The 20,073-nt window shown below is 26.3% G+C and overlaps 1 protein-coding gene across 5 annotated transcripts in view; it reads left to right on the plus strand.

Moving 5' to 3' along the window:
• LOC107448524 (cilia- and flagella-associated protein 251) overlaps positions 1-20,073 on the plus strand; it is a 37,032-nt gene that overhangs the window by 460 nt on the left and 16,499 nt on the right. For 3 of the 5 annotated variants that reach the window (XR_006227482.2, XR_011637257.1, XM_043056905.2), the window contains exons 2-15: positions 1,861-1,934; positions 4,766-4,912; positions 5,938-6,041; positions 6,899-7,007; positions 7,263-7,340; positions 9,824-9,901; positions 12,668-12,721; positions 13,339-13,465; positions 13,539-13,713; positions 14,771-14,842; positions 15,104-15,286; positions 17,678-17,737; positions 18,189-18,271; positions 19,314-19,453. Coding sequence is in view for 3 of the 5 variants with exons in the window: in XM_043056905.2 (XP_042912839.1) it covers positions 1,869-1,934; positions 4,766-4,912; positions 5,938-6,041; positions 6,899-7,007; positions 7,263-7,340; positions 9,824-9,901; positions 12,668-12,721; positions 13,339-13,465; positions 13,539-13,713; positions 14,771-14,842; positions 15,104-15,286; positions 17,678-17,737; positions 18,189-18,271; positions 19,314-19,453 (1,476 nt within the window). In the remaining 2 variants the exon portion in view is untranslated. The remainder of the gene's footprint in view (positions 1-1,860; positions 1,935-4,765; positions 4,913-5,937; positions 6,042-6,898; positions 7,008-7,262; positions 7,341-9,823; positions 9,902-12,667; positions 12,722-13,338; positions 13,466-13,538; positions 13,714-14,770; positions 14,843-15,103; positions 15,287-17,677; positions 17,738-18,188; positions 18,272-19,313; positions 19,454-20,073) is intronic. The other 2 variants (XM_071183305.1, XM_043057030.2) reach the window with 2 other exon arrangements.

The following is a 20,073-nucleotide window of genomic DNA, read 5'->3' on the forward strand; positions in this document are numbered from 1 at the left end:
AAGAAAAATTCTAGTTAAAAAAATTGCATCTATTTGGCATCTTGGCAATTGTAGTTAGTTCCTTTAACAGTTATCTGTACCATCTTATTGTTATTTTTCTTACTAAATTCAATTTCAAATTGTACATTTATTTTTTGTTTCAGTTCTTTGTTTTATAGTATTAAATTTATATTACTTTTCTTAATTTTTTACTTGTGAATAAGAAAAAAGTAAAAATGGGTGAAAAACCAGGGGTCTGTCTATTCCAAATTTACTACCGTTTAGCGGTACCTTCACAAATTCAAATTTAGGGAAAACGGTAGTTTCGCAAAATACTTTTTCTTACAATTTTATTTTTGTATGCCGTAAGAAGCGATAAATTCATATTTTTACCATATTTTTGTGTTGAATTTTTAATATAATTCTTAATTTTCACAAATTTTGTCTTAAATTTTTATAAAATAGGTAACTCTCAGAAAAACCTAAACCGACCCCAGAAAACATTTTGAAATGAATATGGGTTTACAATGGAGTTGTTGTCAACCCTTATTCTTTTCAAAATGTTTGTCACCCATTGAGAAGTGATAACTTTAAGTTAGGCATTAAGAAGTAATAACTTAAATTCAAAATTCATTCATTGTAATAATGTTTTGAAAATATTGGTGTTTGAAAAGCCACGTGGAAAAGACGAAAAAAAAACAAAACAAAGTAACTGCCGGAAAAAAAATCACTCAATTAAGTGAAGTTATGATGGAATCATCACAAATCAACTATGTTAAAAAGTAATCTCTCAAATTCTAAATTTGAACAGAGTAATAAACTTTAAAAACCATGTGAAAAGGATCGAAAAAGTGACAAATAATTTGAAAAGAATATCATCGAGAGACATGAAATTAGGATTGAATTGTCTGGAATCGAACAGATCCAAAAGTGATAACACAAATTTCAAATTTGCATGTAGTAATAACTTTGCAATAAAAATATCAGAATGTCAAAAACCATGAGGAAAAGACCAAAAAATTTGTAAATAACTTCTGAAAAGAGTAATATTAAGAAATTATGATAAAATCATCATAAAGTAAATGTTATTTTAAAAATATAGGAATTTGAGAAACCATGCGAAGAGGGCTGAAAAAATAATAACTGCCTGTGAAACAATTGTCAAATGACAAGAAGTTACAATGAAATCATCTTGAATGGAACACATCAAGATAGTGTTACAATGAAATCGTCTTGAATGGAAGGCATCAAGATAGTGGTAGCTCATATTTGAAATTCGCATGCTTTTTGTGATTGTGAGGCCTATTCTACTCAAAGATTTGAGCATTTAGGGCGGCATTGCGTCAAAACCTGGGAACTGCGAGATGTTCCTGTAAGGTGCTTGCTGAATTTTATTTCAGCTATAGGGTTTTCATGCTAATCATGATTTAGGGTTTGGGTACAATAGACCTCTAATCTATGTGCCCTGCTCTTTCGAGCTGCCCAATCTAAGTCTAATAATAAATGTGTTAAATTTATTAAAATTTTAAAAACAGTAAAAAAAATGTCGTTGAAGCAAATAATTACTGCCAAAAAACGATCAGAAAACAAAGTAGATCTCCAAAAATATCGGCACAAATGAAATAAACCTTTTTTTTTTATATTAGGGATGCATAATCAGTTTCAAAGGGCATGCAGGCCGGAAATTTTTCATTCAAACAGAAAACAGAGTAACCTGTCCTAAAAACCCATTCCTGAATAAATACTGGTTATTGTTTCATAATATTAAAATTTTCAGTTAATTTTAGAAAAGTTATGCAATTAACTTGGTATGTATGAAATAATTTTAGCCTATTAATTTGATTAATTAAGTATGTTTTCAAATTGTGTAATTTATTTTAGATTTTATCATGTCAAATGAAAGTGGTATTGAAGATCCATTAAAGCCTTCAACAAAGTCATCGTTGCTTCCATTTGTATGTCATTTTTAATAGATTATTTTATCAGTTTCTATATCTTTGTGAAACAAATTTTCAAGCAGTCAAAATAAATATTCCTTATTGTTTATACATATATTCAAGCACTGAATGTTTTTCCTACAAAATACATTTCTAATTTTACACTACTTTTTTACATGAAGACTAATTGGAATTATATAGTATTTTTTTCTATTTTAAGATAGTAAATTTATATTAATTAATAAAATGAGAGTACTAATCCATTCCGGGATCCATAAAAATTTATTACCCAATTGCCTACAAAAGTATTTTTGGTAGCTATTACCACAAAATTTATTACCAGAATACCAGTAGCCTCTCTAAGAGCTCTTACCATAATAAGTAAAGTATCACCGGCATCAATAACAGCTTGGAAATTTTTTATGACTCCTGAAAACTGAATAGTACCTAAATAAGTTAATAAGTCTTCAAAATCTTTAAGTACACAATGCAACCTATTTTATTACCATTCAGGTTTATATTTGTTTGTTTGTTTATAATTTATTTAGTTGGTTGTGTTTTCTTCATCAACATTGTGCTAAAAATGGAATGAAGTGTTGCTAAAATTTCTACTTACAATTTGATAATTTAGTTTAAAACAGAAAGGAATGGGATGATAAAATAATTAATCTTTTGTTATTGAATAAATATGATTATGTTTGTTTGTTTTACTATGTGGTATAATTAACTAGTTATTTTTCCTTTTTAAAATAGTAAACATTTAAAATATATGTATTCAATGTAATTGCAAATAAGCAATGCCAAGTGTCCAGTTGTTACTATTGCAATTACACTAAGAAATTACATATGCTCACCTTGCTTAATTCATGAATTCTCTGAAGAAATGCTCATTTTAAATCCTCAAATCTTAGATTTGTGAGTGCAGCTCGATATATTTTTTTTATAACTTAAACTTATGAGTGTGTGTGACCTCCTAGAAAAGAGAAGACCTTAGCACGGGTTACCATAAACAAGAAATTTGATCCTTTAGTAGTTCAAAGGTAATGACATCTTTCGTTTTTTCCACCACTGCGCAACTTAGTAGCCCAAACGTAGTGACAGGGTGGCCACCCACCTTGAAAACCTGGAATTATCAGGGAATTTTTTTATACTGGAAAAAACCTGGAAATATCGGGGAGATTTGGATAAAAACCTGGAAAAATCAGGGAATTTTAAAGAAAAGCTGGAAATTTTTTCTTGCATAATTTTTTTAATTTCTCTATTTTAAATTATTTACTAATTTTTTTAATTTAAATCATTTCATCCATTATACCCACTTTTTTTTAACGGAAATGTATCGCCAAACAGTTGAAATATCATCAACTCAGCACTACTTCGCTTGCATCAAAATTCGCTCCATTACAGCTCGGTTAAACTAGAATGCCAAAATTCTCCCACGATTGCTAAATGAATGTAGAAACCTTTGACCGCTGAGGGACTGTGCAATTTAGAAAGATTTTGGTGAAGGTGGAAAAAGGGATTAGGATATTAGCTTCTGTTTTTAAATTCTGTCCTTGGGCTGAATCCATTTATGGCTCAAGTTTGTTCCGATGCTTTGGTGGTAATTTTTTTTCTTTCTATTTTGACGAAATGTTTTCATATTTTTAACTTTGTAAAATTCTACAAAGATTAGTTGGTTATAATTTAATAATAATAGATTTTACATTGCACTCTTTTTCTGAAGTCTTCACTCTTTTTTCCCATTCAAAGAAATCTGTGAATTATTTTTTTCAGCAAGCCAACCAATCACACATTTCTTTACAATCGCTCAAAGCAATGTTTGTCTACAAATCGTTACAATTGTTACATTAATGCTAATTTTTTCTATTCCATTTTAACCTTTTATAACATATTTTAATTTTAAAAGAAGATTTTTTTAAGAACCAATTATATATTAATATCTAATTTTACTCTTTTGTTGGTCAATGTATGATTTTTGATTCAAAATTTTGTACCAAAATATTAAAAAATAAATGAAAAGTCTTGCCAAATTGTCAAAATAAATTTTGTTTTTTCAAAATGATATGTTAAAAAAATNTATGTAAATCAACACGTTAAACATTAAAATTAACTGAAAACAGAGTTAGTTTCAGTTTTAGAAGTAAAAATCGATTATACGACGTTATCGTTTATACGACGTTTTTCGGTGGTCCCTTCGGCGTCGTATAAACGATGCTCCACTGTATATATATTTGTTAATCTGTTTCAAACAAAAAAATCTTTATTTTTAATGCTATTTCCCTTCTCTTAATTTTACTGTTTATTTGCTGATTTTCCAGACCGTAAGTGCAAATCTCCCATTTATCAATTTTTAAAAGCAAAAGTAAATTCAAATTGAAGCAGAAAGTTATTTAATATTGTGTTGTCAGATTGGTTGCTCGTTTGGAGATGCATACTGATGTATGAAGGGGTTCGTGGTAGTACAGCTGAAGTCTTGAGGAAAAGTCTGCTTTCTTTAGTCTGCAAACAGTAGCAGACAAATGCTAAGCCGCTTAATATTTTCTTTCAGAAAATAAATTTACATATGTTAGAAAAGTTGAGCATTAGCCTTTCCATATGATTTTTTCTTTGGTTTTGTTCTGTCCTGTGATTTTATGATTGTCTTTTGAATGATGTAATGAAATACAAAAAACATCTAAAATTTTTAAAAGAAAACAAAATTTAAAATTTTTTAAGAATTAAATTTTTTTTTCAAAATTCAATTAATTGATTTAGTACATATTTAATAAATTTTTTTTAGCTATTTGTATTTTATTGATGTACTTAAATGTTTGTTTTGCATTTTAACTTCATACAATATTCTTTTATAGAAACTAAAGTGGGTATTTGGATATCAAACAAGGGTCTTCCCTGTGAGTTTATCTTCTCCATCTCTGAAAAATGTTTTCTTTGTTGCTGGTTCTACAGGAATTTGTTATGATTGGATTAATTGCACACAGCATATGTTATTTGGTCATGTAAGTTTTTATTTTTAAAATAGTTTTAAATTTTATTAATAATATTTTGAAAAAAAAATTATTAATTAATTATAATTAAAATTAATTGTTAATTATAAAATTAAAAATATTTTGAGTTTCCAATTGTCAAAATATATGCAAATGCCAAATTCTCCACTTTTTTCAAAATATTTAATATAATAGTAGAGAATTAAAAACTATAATACTAAATTTTGAAGAATTTTACTTTTCTCAACTTTTTTAAAGGTTAACCACGATGAAGTTGTTCTAAAGTTGCATTTTATATGAGAAATATTTACATGTATTATTAAATAACTTTAAATCAAATAATTATACTCTGTTCATTGAGGATTGATAGCAGAAATAAGTATATAGGTTTGTTGTTTATAGTAGCTGAAATTACCTAGTACTTCTGTTGGTTTCTGGCTGAATTGGTAATTATACCTGAATTGGTTACTAAACAGAATAGAGCTCAAGGTTTGCCATAACCTTGGCGCCATTCATTCAAAGATAATGTTCAGTTTTCACTAAATAATAAAATGTAAGACTTAATTTGTATTTTTACAATATAAGTTTTGCCTGCAAAGTAGTCTAGTAAGTTAGCTTTTTTGAATGTGTATGTATATAGTATTTATATTTTGGAATTGCGTGGTATGTTTTCTGATATACCATTTTTCTACTTCATGTTTATGTTTATATATATATATATATATTCATGTTTTACCAACTTTCTGATATATTGATATCGTATAATGATTTCTAAAATTAAATACATTTTTTTTTTAAAGAAAACTCTTTTAAATGTAAAAAAATTTAAAAGGTATTTTTTTTTTGGTATGAAAAATATGTAGTGAAATAAAAAAGGGGCAAACAAGAAATATATTAGGTTAAAGTAGGTTCTTTTTCTATTATGAGGATAGTAGATACATAAGGAATTCAAGATTGTTTGTAGTATCAAAATTTGACATATATAGTTTTAATAAATTTGTTTATAATAAAATTTAAGTGATCAATTCTTTTTTCAGACCACTGACATAACTTGTGCTACAGTTAGTGAAAATAAGACTTATTTAGCTACTTCAGCAAGTGGATCTGAAAACACAATTATTGTTTGGAATTTAAAAACAAAGTAAAAGTGTCTTATCTATCTAGAAAAAAAATATCTTAGTTATCTTTTTATAGTGTATGTTTCATTCTAGGAATTTAGTTGACTATGCTATGGCAAATAATTGGTTGTATAAGATTTAAAAAATGTTTAAAAATGCATTACACTTAGAAGACGTGCTTACTTTTTTTAAAAAAAAAAAGGTATTAGTTAACTTTTATTTTTATTCTTAAACTATGACAGTATTAGACAATTAGGCTTTAGGATAATAAGAAGTTGAAATTTTTTTAGTCGTATTTTGTCGTATTATTACGTACATAGTTTAGTCTTATTATTACATACACATGGAGATTCTTTAATCGTTTCTATCAAAGCAAGTTTTAATTAAAAAATGTATTTATTTCATTTAATTAAATTTTTATTAAATCTACTAAAATCTCTAGTTACTCCTTTATACAACACATGCTATAGTTTTAACCCGACCCACGATATTTTTGTAAGTAATATGTTTTTGTTTGTAAGAAATAGAATGTAATTGTATATAAGGAAAAGCACATAGGTCAGTATATTGTAGTTTAAAGATACCTGAATTTTAGTCAACAAAGGTTTATATTGTATATATATATTTTTAAACAAATATTGCTAATTTTTAAGTTTTGATTGACAATTAAAGATGTAATGCTTCTTAATGCTTAAAATTCTATATTATAGACACAGAAATTATTAAACAAAAGAGATTTGAAAGCACTTTAGAATTTTTGAATCCTGCTAATTAATTATCTCGAGGAAAATATTAAAAAAAAAACTCTTTTAGATTTTTTCTTTTATTGTAAATTTTTTTTTATTTCCATTCATTCTATTTTTGTGTTATTTGTAATTAGGAATAAGATATTTTGCCTCTCTGGATATTTTTCTGTGGAAAGTGTGATATGGATTACATTTTCTTTGAATAACAATATATTGATGACTTTAAGTGATGGAAAACCACAAGTAAACTACATTTTCTGAATTTATATTTCAACACTTTCAATAATTTTAATTTTAAATTCAGAAATGTTTTCTTTTATATCTGTTTAAAAATGTTTTATTTTATTTCTGGTTTTGTTTTTAATGTTGCGCTAAAGCTGTGCTAATAGCCTATTGGCAATGACCTAGCATTCATTTTTAATGATGGTCCAAAAATTTTGTGATTTATAATTTGTTTTCTTTTGAGTTATAATAAACATTATTTTTTTCTTTAATTAGGGTCTTGCTTTATGGGAATGGAAATCGCAAAGTACAACTCCCTTTTGTTCATATAAGTTTAAAGCTAATAAATTTCAGGTGAATATTTCCTTAGCAGATTATTTGTATTAAAGTGACATTTTAATTTATTTCAATATTTGTAATTGTATTTTGCAAATGAATGGTTCTAATTCAAGTTGTGGTGTTAGTGCTAAACCTTATATTCCTAGCAAATGGTTAAAACTTAATGTGGAATTTTGTAAAGTTTCAAGAATTAAGTATTCAATATAAAATAAATGTGTGTATAAATAAATAAAAAACAACTAAAGCAATTATTTTTATGCTAATCGTTAAAAACATTTTAATATAACATAGTAAAAAGTTTTAAGTGATACATAATAAATGTTTATGTACAGTGCTTTCAATACAGAAAAAAAATGGGAGAGAATTTCTCACCCTTCCTCAAAAACAGAGTGAGATTTCAAAAAGTTAAGTGACATTTCTAAAAACTAAAAAAAAACACGAGTAGACTTGAAAAAAAAAATTTCTTTAATTATAATACATTTTTAACATCTTATAATTTCTAAACCATTGAATATTTTCTGCATCATCGTATGGAAAATGTTCTATATTTACTTTTTCATCAGCTATTCTCATTAAGTTGCTCAAATGCTCATCAGTCAATCTGTTACAATATTTTGTTTAATTCGGTTTTAGGTGCTAAGTGACCTTGCAACAGATGCTGAACTATTCGGAATCACTAATTAAATTTGTTGCATTTGTGCTCACATTTTCCTATCCTCTACATCTACCAGCATAGGGTTTTCAATTATTTCTGTTTTAGAATAGTGAAGTTCGTTGAAGTTATTTCCATGTTCATTCTTTTTGTTAGGTCTTCCTGTATAGTTTTCACAGACTTCAACTTTTATAAATTGCTGTAAATTGTCGATGAGGAAGTTTGGTAAATCATTAACAACTAAAAACAGAGCTAACTTTAAACAACTATGTTTAAAGTAGTTGATAAAGGACTCATTTTTTTTCCTCAACACTTGTCGTAGCTGTTTTCATGTTTTTTTCAAAATGGCGAAAAAGAAATTTTTTCCAAAATTCGAGGGATTCGCGCATTTTAAAATTAATAGAGTGCACGAACTTCTCACGTTAATAATTTTTTAATGCGAGAAATGAAAAAAATATGCGAGATTCTCGCGTTCTCGCTCTGTAGTGAAAACACTCATGTATATTATAATGCATATTAAAATCTGACCCATTTCTTGGGGAAGACTCTGAACAAACCATGATTATGATGTATATGAACATTTTTATGCAACTACTTTTGTGTTTATCTCTGAAGAACTTTCTACAATAAGGAAGAAAAATTTTTTAACATGCAAAGCTGAAGTGGAATTTTGTTATTAAAAAGAAAGTGCTTAAAAATCTTTTTTTGAGTGCTTAAATAAAGGGCTTATTTTTTGTTTAAAAATTTGGTTCAACTCTATGTTCATTCGGGATAAACTAAATTCTAATGCAAAGTAAATTATTAATCAAATCTTATAACATTCACCACCAATATTTTGAAGGTCTCTCCCAATTTGGTTTATAATGAGGTTATCTCTATCTTGCATCTGCGATAGATCTTGTTATTTAGCGAAATGAGTTCCTAGGTTTTTCTGAAAATTTTCTTTTGACCATGTTATCAGAGCAAAAACACCATCCAGGAGTTAACAGTTCGTCTAATTTTGAGGGCTGAAAGAACAGAAAAAAAGACCCCAAAAGAATAATGTTAGTAAGTTAAAATTTTAAACTCTGGGCAATAATGATCTGATTAATCGGCCCAGTTCTTATTTCAAGAGTAACGAATAATGAACTGATTGAGCTATAAGAGATGGTATTGGGGTGCTGTTGCGTGATATTTGCAAACTTCAATACCACTCTCAAACTGCAGAGATATGCCTTAAATTAGTCGCAGAAGAAGCAGCGATTCAACTGTGTAATGATTCGTTTAATTACAATTCTTGTAATTGGGCAGTTATAACTATTTTCACTTAAGCTTTTTTATAGTATTTTATTGTTACTCAAGATTTCTTACTGATAATATAAAAATTTTGCATTGAAATTTAAGAATTTTCTATAATTCTTGTACTAACTCTTGTCAATAACTCTTGAAAATTTTTCACTGTTGTATATTGAAATAAACATTCAAACATGTGTTAAAAATTGAACTAAAATGTTCTGTTAACACCTTGTCATTTTGGTGTTAAATAGGATCCTCAAAATACTGTCTGATTAATTTAAAATTGTGCATAACCCTAAATTAACACCTAATTCAACTTTATTTTACTATTGAATATTATGAGAAATATTTGAGTAAATGATATCGAAATGCTCAATTTTTTGATTTGCTTGACTTTTTGTGCAATAGTGAACTCGCAAGATGTTTTTCAAAAATTCTTAAATTGGGTATTTTTCTTACTTAACATTAAATGCAACTTTTAGTCACTATTGGATTTTGAGATTTGATTTTTTTTTTTAACTGTACCTTATTATTTATATTAAATGAAAGAAAATTACTTTCTGTTTTTTAGCACCATGTGGTGTTTCACCCTAATGACTCTTCTCATTTTGCTTCTACAAGTGAAGATAATGTTTATTTTTTCGAAAAGGTTTGTTCATTTTATTGATTTTGTATCAGTTTCATTTCAGACAAAAAATTTTAGCTTTTTTAATTTTGTGTTAATTACGCTTTTCATCATAAATATCATTTCAAGTAAGCCGGTATTAAATGATATACGCTAGGCAATTTTATTTGCATACTTTAATGTCAATTGTTGAGATGTCATCTTATTACGGTCATGAAAATCTTAATATTTCTGATATCAGTTTATATTTGATTTATGAGAAATTCACACAGCTCTGAAATTGGTTCATGATTCTTATTTTCGATTTTCGTTTTTAAAAGCTTTTAAAGGTGCTTTTTTTATTGGGTGTTTCTAAAAAGTGCTTAATTTTCCCTTTTTGAAAATGGGATTTTTTTCTTTACCTTGTCGATTTTTGCCACGTATTGTGCGAAGGCGTGCTTTTTACACAGTTCTATTCAACGTTTTAACAATTCATTCAACCACAATCTATTTCGGCGTACCGTCGGTCCATAGTGTATGAAAGCGCCAATCATTTTACATGTTTGAGGAAATACAGTAGAGAACCAATTAACCGGGATGCTCGGGACCATCGCAATCCCGGATGTCTGAATTTCCCGGTTTTCTGGATCGGTCAAAAGTGCGGTCAATGGATGTTTTATCAAACCCAAATTACAAGGAAAAAGTTAAACATATTTAAAAACAGGGAAAAAACGAAAAGATCTCCTAAATTAAAGAAAATGGTAGAAAAATAACATTTAAAAGGATAAAAACATTTGCAAATTTAGACAAGAAAAACAAGTTGAAAAAATACAAAATTTGCATTTTTATTTTTTGATAATAATTGAAATCCCCAAATTAACTAATATAAAACAAAACCAATAATTAAAAAACGCAATATATTTCATACCTAATTATACTGGCGGGGGAGGATGAAAAGAAAACTTATTAATCTAAATAAAAACAACACTTGAAAATTATGGAACGGAAACGATATTTAAAAAAGGCACTAATATAAGTATTAAAATCTGGAAGAGACAGGATATAAGATAAACGGAATTAAAAAAAAAAAAAGAAACTTAATGATAAAATTTATTAATAAAAAAAAATTATTTATTGAGTACAAAATTTATCCTAAAAGAAAAAAAAAGAAAAAAAATTAAAATTTAAAAAAGAAAAAGAAAAACTTCTATCTTATTTATAAAATAATCCCTGCTTTTATTAACAAATAATTATATGCTTAAATTAATAAACAATCTTCTCCTTTTAGTTTATTTTTTTATTAAAAGACTATTTTTAAAGAAAGCAGATGTGATTGCACATCAAGAAAAACTTTCTAATGATATCGCATTTCTAAGAAATCAGAATTTATTCAACAAAAAAATATTGTTTTGTTAATTGATGTCAAATGGATGAATATAACTGGTGATTAAATAATGCATTATCGGAAATAATAAAACAATTCACCATAATAAATAACAAAACTGAGTAACTGAAGTGGATGATTTAAAATAAATCTCACATTTCACCTTTAAAATCAATACTCTTAGCCAGATGTTTCAAGTTCCTTAACTCAAACATTCATTGCTATGCCTGTGCAATGAATTTTCCCCACCCCCTCGTAAATCAAAGAGAAAACGAAATCAGCTTGCCACTCCTTTAAGTTTGATTGATGGCAGCTTATCAGAAAAAGAAAATAAGCACAGGAGAAAATAAAACATTTGTTCCTTCCCTGTCCCCTCTGGATCTAATGATCTTCAAGGTCAGGGTAAGAATTGAAGTTCCTCTGGGCAAGTGAGGAGAAGAATTCCCCCCTTTCCCTCTACTCAACTTTAAGAATGAGTCAAATTTCCGCTTTTTGCTTTTTTTTTATTTTTTATAATCATTATAGTACTTTAAAACTGTTTCATTGTGCAACTCTGCTACATTTTGCAAGATATTCTAAATTTCAGACTTCATTTTCCACTCTGTGATATCAAACCGAAAAGTCTCTTGATCATTTCATAATGGCTAATATAATCAAGAAAAGAGTTCTTCGTCAGAAACTAGTTATTTTATAATGGTCATGTAAAGTCTTTGAGAATTATTTTGCATTTTATAAATGTATATAATGCTTAAAAATATTTTTTAAGTTCTTAAAAAGCACTTGAAAGGTGCTTATTTTTTGTTGAAAGATTTGGCTACGCACCCTGTCGTTACTTGTCTTAAAATTTATAAAAAATATAGTTATAACAATATTTTAATTTTTTGTTCTTATTTATTTTAGCACTATTTTAGTACAATGATACTTAATAAGTGAAACACCTAGAGATAGACTTTAGTTGTAGCTTTGATTTTTTTCATGCAAATATGTAAAAACACATTAGAAAATTATGTTTTCCACAATTCAGATATTGCTCATCGGATTGCTTCAAAATTAAGAATTAACAGAATGTGTTTTATTTAAACAATCTCACATTATGTTTTTAAGGAATAACATTTCCATCTGAAATATAAAATAATATACTTAAAGTTAAGCTGAAGATTTTGTGACCCAGCTTTATCAATGAAAATGTAAGTCTTTTGAAATTTGAGATTATATAGCTCTATCTTAAATTAATAAAAAATATTATTTTCTTTAGAAACTCTTAATGTTAATAAATATCAGAAAAAATATATGCTGAGTATTTTTTGGTAAAATTAGCAAAATTTATTTATTTATTTTTATTATAAAAGAGAGTAGTAGTTTTTTTGGGATATTTTTATTTTTTTTATTTCATAATATTTAGAATTTAATTGAATCCTTTTTTACAGAATGAAAATGGTTTATTGTCATCTGCTGTAGATTTAAAAGCTCTGTATGATGAGGTATATATTTATTTACATTGAGGTTTTAAAATTTTAATTATAAAATAAATTATAGAACAATTTTCATTGTTCAATAGTTTTTTCAATCGAATATATTTTTAGTAAATATATTTTTCAATAAAATTACATTCAAAGATTTCAAAATTCATTCATTTAATATACTTACTAAATTAAAATAATTTAGTAAATATATTTTTCAATATATTTTAAGTGGTTCTAGTGCAATATAATTGTTATGTAATCTAAATATTAAATGCCCCTAAATAGTTAAGTATGTCATTTTAAGTAATTGAAGATTATTAATCAGTAATTAAGTAATTGAAGATTATTATTAGTCATGCTATTTTAAGTAATTGAAGATTATTAATTAGTTTACCTTAGTTTGGTTAGAAAACTTAGTAAATTGTATGTTATTATGATTTTCTTAAAAACTGAACCATTTCCTAATTTTTTTGATCAAGTTGGTAATAATTTACTCTTAAAAATATACATGTTATAAAAAATCTTAGCTGCTATATTTTTTAAAAAGACTTTTAGGATAGTGGTGCAATTTTTTTAAAAACATATGTAGTTTTTATTAAACCAAAATTACTGATATAACTTGTCTATATTCATAGAAAATGTGTTTAAAGGCTGGAAAATTCACTCAGACTGCTTTTAGTGTAATGTCATCTTTGGCCTATACTGGAACTTCTAAAGGCAAAATTGTTGTTTGGGGACTTCCTCTCTACAAAACAAAAACAGGTACTGTGGGCTCCAATTGATTGTAATTTTATAAATCATACCAGTTTAAAGTAGTTAGTTACTTTATCTGTAGAAAGTTCAACATCATTACTGACAGTAAATCCAGAAGAGAGAATATGTCTTCGTATGGTGCAAGTTATTACAAGCAGAAGTAGTATTTCCTTTCTGACTGTCATTAAAGAAAATATTGTTATTGGAACTCAGGATAGTCATATTTGCTTTTACAGTGAAACTTTTAAATTAATCTGGTAATATTTTATTCATAATTATGTTCAACCCCACAAATTTAGCACTCTGCTAATTTCTGTCTGTATTATCTCAGCAAGTTGCATTTTTTTTCATATTTTGTTTTTTTCTTGTAAAAATCTCTTACTTACCTCATACTCTCAAAAAACTCATGTAAAAAACTTTTTTACTCATGTGAAAATGTTCCATTTGATTATTTATTCACTGAACTCAAAATGAACAAATAACTGCAAAGTATAAAACTGCGAAACAAATAAACACAGTGCATAAAGCCACAGAAACGTCTGCAACTGACGCACACGAGAACGAGGCTGAAACCAGTATGCACTTGCTCGTGCATTAATTGGTTAACATTGTATTGCAATACTTTAAAAATCAATGCAAATAGGAAGTATATAAAAGATCTGAATAAAAACCCATTATATGTATGTTTAAATATAAAAGTATTGCATATAAACTCATGCAAAAAAAGTAATTATTAAAAAATTACAGTGCGTCTAATGATTTGGCCAGGGACTATATATGCGTGTGTGTGTATATACATACATACATACATACAATGCAGTTTAAGAAACAAATGCAATAATAATGAAAATTGAAGAGAAAAAGTATAAAATACATAATTCCGTGTTGCGACAACGCTAAGCTACTAATGTCAAAATATTTGAACTATCTCTTTGAAATTAATGTTTTGTTGAGGGGGGGATTTTTCATCATTTACATTTTTATTAAGTTACATTTTTATTTTACTTTGTATAGAACACAAATAAATTCAGCTCAGTTTATACAAATTGGGGTTGAAATTGACTGTTGTTCTGTCAAACTAATCAGTGTTTCTCAATAACAGACAACAACTTTGCTTCAGGAGTCTGGCATTGAAAGGATTAAAGCGATTAAATTGTACTCTCCAATCTTTAACTTTCTATTTTAATATTTTTTCACTTACTTTTTTTGGCCCTTAACTTAAATTTTGTTTAATTTCTCTTATTTAGTTTTATTTTAAATTTTGAAAATTTTGGTGAATATATAATTTATACTCTGTAAATGTTTGATCTCTAGGTCTATTGATGTGGAAGATGGTCCAATAATGACTCTGTCATTTAATTTTAAACCAAGATTCACCTTTAAGGAGTAAGAAATAATTTTTTAAAATTTGCAATGGTGAATTTCTTTTTGATTGTCTGCAAAGCAGTGAACTAGATAGATTTTAAATAGTAATTCATTTTAATAATTAAAAGAAAGTGTTTTGTTTTATTTTATTTATTTTTATTTTATTTTATATTTATTTTTATTTTATATTATGTATTTTTATTTTATATTATTTATTTTAATTTTATATTATTTATTTTATATTTATTTTCATTTAATTATTTAATTAATTTTATTTTCCAGAGTGGTTATGAGGGTTTTAGGAAAAAATGTGAAGAAAGAAAAATCTTTTGAAAAATTGAATGATTTTATGGCAAGCACTGCATATGGTTTAACTGTCTATGTTAACAGTAATACCAAGGAAATTCAAACAATTCTTTCTGGAACTGCTTCTACTGTCAAAACAGTTGCTGTTCACCCTCATTTGTAGGTATTTACTAACTTGTTTACTAGCATTATGCCTTATTTATAAATTATATCATGTTTTACTTATAAAAGTATTTTTATTTAGTTTAAAGCAATATAAATTTTGATAAACTTAAAAAAAGATAAGATGGAAGAAAAAATTAAATTTTCTTGCGTCTATGATTAGATATATTTTTATATTTTTATTGTGCTCTGTGATATCTTTTTAAGTATGTTTTGGAATTTTTCTCATTAAGTCATATTCTAACTTATAAATAGAATAAGTTTGTCGGGTCACCATAGCAAACCCCCTCCTCTGCTCGTCTGTGCATGGTCCGATCATCAGGGGATACAGAGGAGAGCAGACGTAAATAAATGCTCTGGTTATGTTACGATGATTTAGTTTTAATGTACATATTCTATCTTGTTTAATTCTTAATAAATAATTTTTATCTTACATTCGCCATAATTTCTTCCTATGAATTTAAAAAGAACCCTACAAAGTTATTTTCTGTAAGACTTACGTAAAATCTATATTTATTAATTATTGTGGNCTTTTATATGTGATAATCCTTAGTTAGAGCATTCTCCAAAAAAACTTATCCAATATTTAGAATTATTTTAGGATATTTTTAGAGTTGTATTATTATATAAATGTTACAATTAATACCATAAGTTATTTTAGTGCTTTTATATAAATTTTTTTTCCTTGACTCTTTACCATGTCTTCAAATATGAAAGACCTTGTTAATAGCCTTGTACAGTGCTGACTTTCAGGAGAGAATATTATAAATTTAGGAAATGCTAATAATAAATTTTGTTCCTAACTTTTAAACAAACTTTTATTTTCTTGCATTAAATTGTGCTTTTCCTTAAAATATTCCTTTAAATAAAATAAATGCTTATTTTAACTTATATTAATGCTTTATTATATTTATTTATATTAATGCTTAAGGTAAACGTATTGCAACTTAAGATGTAGCATAAATTTTCTCTTTTTATTTCTGACAGTCAATACAAATATGGACATTCTGACTTTGCGGAGAAAATATTCTTTGAGAAGGCAGTCAGATAGTTTTTATCCCCATTATATTCTACTAAGTTAATTACCATTCATTTTTTTGTTCTTATGTGATTGATTTTTCTTTAATGTTTAGTTGTTATTAATTGATATTGTTGATTTTCTTGTAGTTTTTAATAGAACTATTTATTATTTTTTTTTTTGGAGAAACAAAAACTTAATATAACCTTTGAAATGTATTGTTGAAAAACTATCTGAAATATGTGGCCTGAAAAGTATGCATTATTATAAGGATATCTCCAACTTTTAAAATGTTACAAGAGAACTATGAATACAAAATAATGGACATAGGTATTCATATCAACCTGCATAATGATAATAAATATCTGCATAATGAAAAAACAGAAGAGTCTTGAAGTTAAGACCAATAATATTAGAACGAAAATCGCTTATGGCAATTATAAAGTTTTTCCAAATTTGGAAACATTAATAAGGGATGTGTTTTAATTATCTGTACTTATAATAGTTCTTGCAAATTGAAGCTTCTCAAGTGTTGTTTGACTTCATTCAATTAGTTCAATTTTATTCAAAAGAAATAATTCAAAAACTTTTCTGTAAGTTTTTTTTAAAATTTTTTTGCTCAGAATTCTAAAATTGTTTTTGTGCTTTCTTTTTTATTGCTTTCACAATCGCCCTTAAATATTAAAAGTATCTATTATATGCCAAATCAATATTAAATATCCTTTTATAGTAAGATCTTAAAAACTAGGATAGCTAGGTTTGCCATTTTTGTAAAGTTATTTTCGTTTTTATTTTCCAAATAGTTTATTATCTGGAAAAAAAAAACACTTTTTTTTCTGAAAATTTTTTTCTTGTGGAAAATTTTTCTAATATACTGAAAGTAAGTTTATATTCATGCATTATTAGAGCTGTATGAGTTAATCAATAATTTATCCAATTTTGGCTTAGTTGTATAGCTTTTTTTATTTTTTAAAGAAAACCTTTCTTTTTGACAGTTAACTTGATTTTCACATGCAGTGAGAAAGTAAATTTGGGGAAATTTTGACTGGTGGGATAACTGATTTTGCTGTCATTCCTCTTCATAATTTAGATGAACTATTGAAACTACATTAGGAAATTTGAGGAACTGTTTTTGTTTACGAACTCTAGAACTAATAACTGATTATATGTTCCTGTAGTGACTAATTTACCTTATGTTAATAATAGGATAAGTTTTTTTTTCTATTATATGTTTATTGTTAGCACCATTCTGAAGCTTTATTTGAATTTTTCGACTACATTTTAATGATTCTCTGCTCTAAATTAGTATTAAGATTGTTAATTTATAGAAGTGTCCAATTAAAGAAATTTCATGTTTTATTATTTAATAGGCCTTATATTTATTTTGGAGATGGTTTTGGAAATTTACAGAAGTGGAATTACAAAACAAAGTATGTTTTTTCTTTGAGCTATATACTTTTATTGAATGTCCTAGTAAAGAAAAAAATCTGCTATGTAAGAAAGAAACCAGATATTACCCCAAATTAAAGAAGCTGCCAATGGGTGGGTTAAATTAATAAATAATGGTCTGTGTGAAAAGTGATTTATTTTCAGTATTTTCGATCAATTGACATTTCAAAAACTTTTTGTCATGCTATTTCATATTTATTTTAAATCGCAGCTCCAATTTTATTTAAATTTTGACTTGAAATTTATTTAGTTTAGGATTTTGTAATGATTCAAAAATTTTTTTTTAAGATGAGGTTCATGTGAGTTTTTTATGTTAAGCTTTTAAATTTTTTCTTTATTAGGTAAATCAAATGTAGCAGTACCATTGTAATTGCTATTATTATTAATAATTTATTAATTAATAATTTAATGTTTTCTTTTTCTGACAACCAGGGTTATGGAGAAAAAGATTCTTTATAAAGATTCTAGTATTGGTGTAGAATATTTAACTGTTGACAGCACTGGTAACTATTTAGGTCTGTAACAGTTTATTTGAATGTAACATTTTAAAAATTTAGTTAATTATGCCAAGTTAATCTGAAATTTTGTTTAGGAATTAATGTTGTATCAAAGCTTTTTATTCACTTTAATTTCAATTTTTCGTTAGTGATTGATTCATTAAATTCGTCTTTTATTAGGCATTTTTTATATTGAAGATGTTTAAAATAATGCTCCATCTGGCTTTTGTATTATCAAAAATGAAATTTGCTTTAAACAAGCTAGTTTCAATTAAACAGTAAAAATCTATTCAGTTTCACGGATATCAAATCATTCCTATTTCTTTCTTTCTTTTTTTTCGATTTCTTTAAATTCATGTTTAAACTCTAGAATTATATAAAAGTTTGAAAACTGTAAAAGAGTGCCAAATGTTTCTTTTATGGTTACAAATAATTTGTCTTTTTGGGACCATTAATTAGTTTCAAATAGCTTTTCCTGTTAAGTACATTTAGTTTTGTGTTATGGATGACTTCTTAATTTTATGCAACTTTTTTGTAGTTTGGTGGGGCCACACTACCCATATTTATGAAATAATATTTTCTCTCTATAATAAAAAAATTGCATGTGCTAGTTATCATTTTATGTTGCATTTTGTATCACAACACAGACCATATTACATTAAAACAGAACATTTCTGAAGGTATATAGAGAAATGTACTGGGTATATGATGAAATAAGAAATTTTTATATTCAATAGTTGCTTATGATCATACAAGATAAACTGTTACTGGTGTGCATACGGATCTTCTAATAATTTAATTCTTCCAAACTGATAAATGTTTCTGAATTTTAATTGTCAAGATTTTAAGCAATTTAGCCCCACTGAATGTTTCCATTTTTCTCTGTTCAATTATTTTACTATTTAATAATTTTGATATAAGAATCTGTTAGTCATATTAAAAAATAAATGCAGTTCCATTTTGAATTGCCAAAAACACATACTGCTTTTTTATAGTTCTGAAATTAAAATTGAAACTGTCCAAAGATGTCACATTATCTTTATTTAATTTTATTTTTCAGTTGGAGCTTTCACAGATAATAGCATAGTAGTTTTTGATTGTATCGCCCTATCTTCTAAGCCCTGTTTTGTTTATGATCAGATGAGATTTAAAACATCTGCTATAAAATTTTCTCCAGATCCTCAATATTTCATTGTTGTTGTAAGTATGATTTCCAGCTTAATTTTAGAAATTAAATTTTGTTTAAAGAAGTCTTAAATAAATTGTAATTCTTCTTCTATTGGCATGACAGTCCTTTGTTGGCCAGAGCCTTCCTTAGGACCTTCCTCCATTCTATATTGTATTTTTTAGTTTTATTTTCCTAGTGCCAGATTAATCTGGACATTGTAAGTGTTTTTGCAAGTGCCAGCAATGAATAATGAAATATTACAGAATTATTCTTTTCCAGATAGTATTGATTTGTATGTAATTTTATTTTGTTTTATATGTTTTAATTTTCTCATTATTTTTAATAAAAACTTTTATTTATCAGTAAGTTTTTTAAAAGAAATGGTAAATTTAATGAGAGTGTTATCATTATATTTTGGAAAAAAATTCAAATGTACTGATAGGTCTAATTAAAGTGTTACACATTTGTGATTACATTATTTGAATTAATTTTTTTCCATCTTCATTAAAATGTTGAAGTGAATTTGAAATTTTTTTCATAATATTTTAATTTTAAAAAATATTATTTTATGGCCAAGTTCTTAATTAAGTTTGTTACCATATGTTTAGAAAAACTTGTTTTAATGTTGATATTTTTATTATGTTCTTTTTCT

This window comes from Parasteatoda tepidariorum, chromosome 7 (genome assembly GCF_043381705.1).
Source record: "Parasteatoda tepidariorum isolate YZ-2023 chromosome 7, CAS_Ptep_4.0, whole genome shotgun sequence".
Taxonomy (NCBI): Eukaryota; Metazoa; Arthropoda; class Arachnida; order Araneae; family Theridiidae; genus Parasteatoda; species Parasteatoda tepidariorum.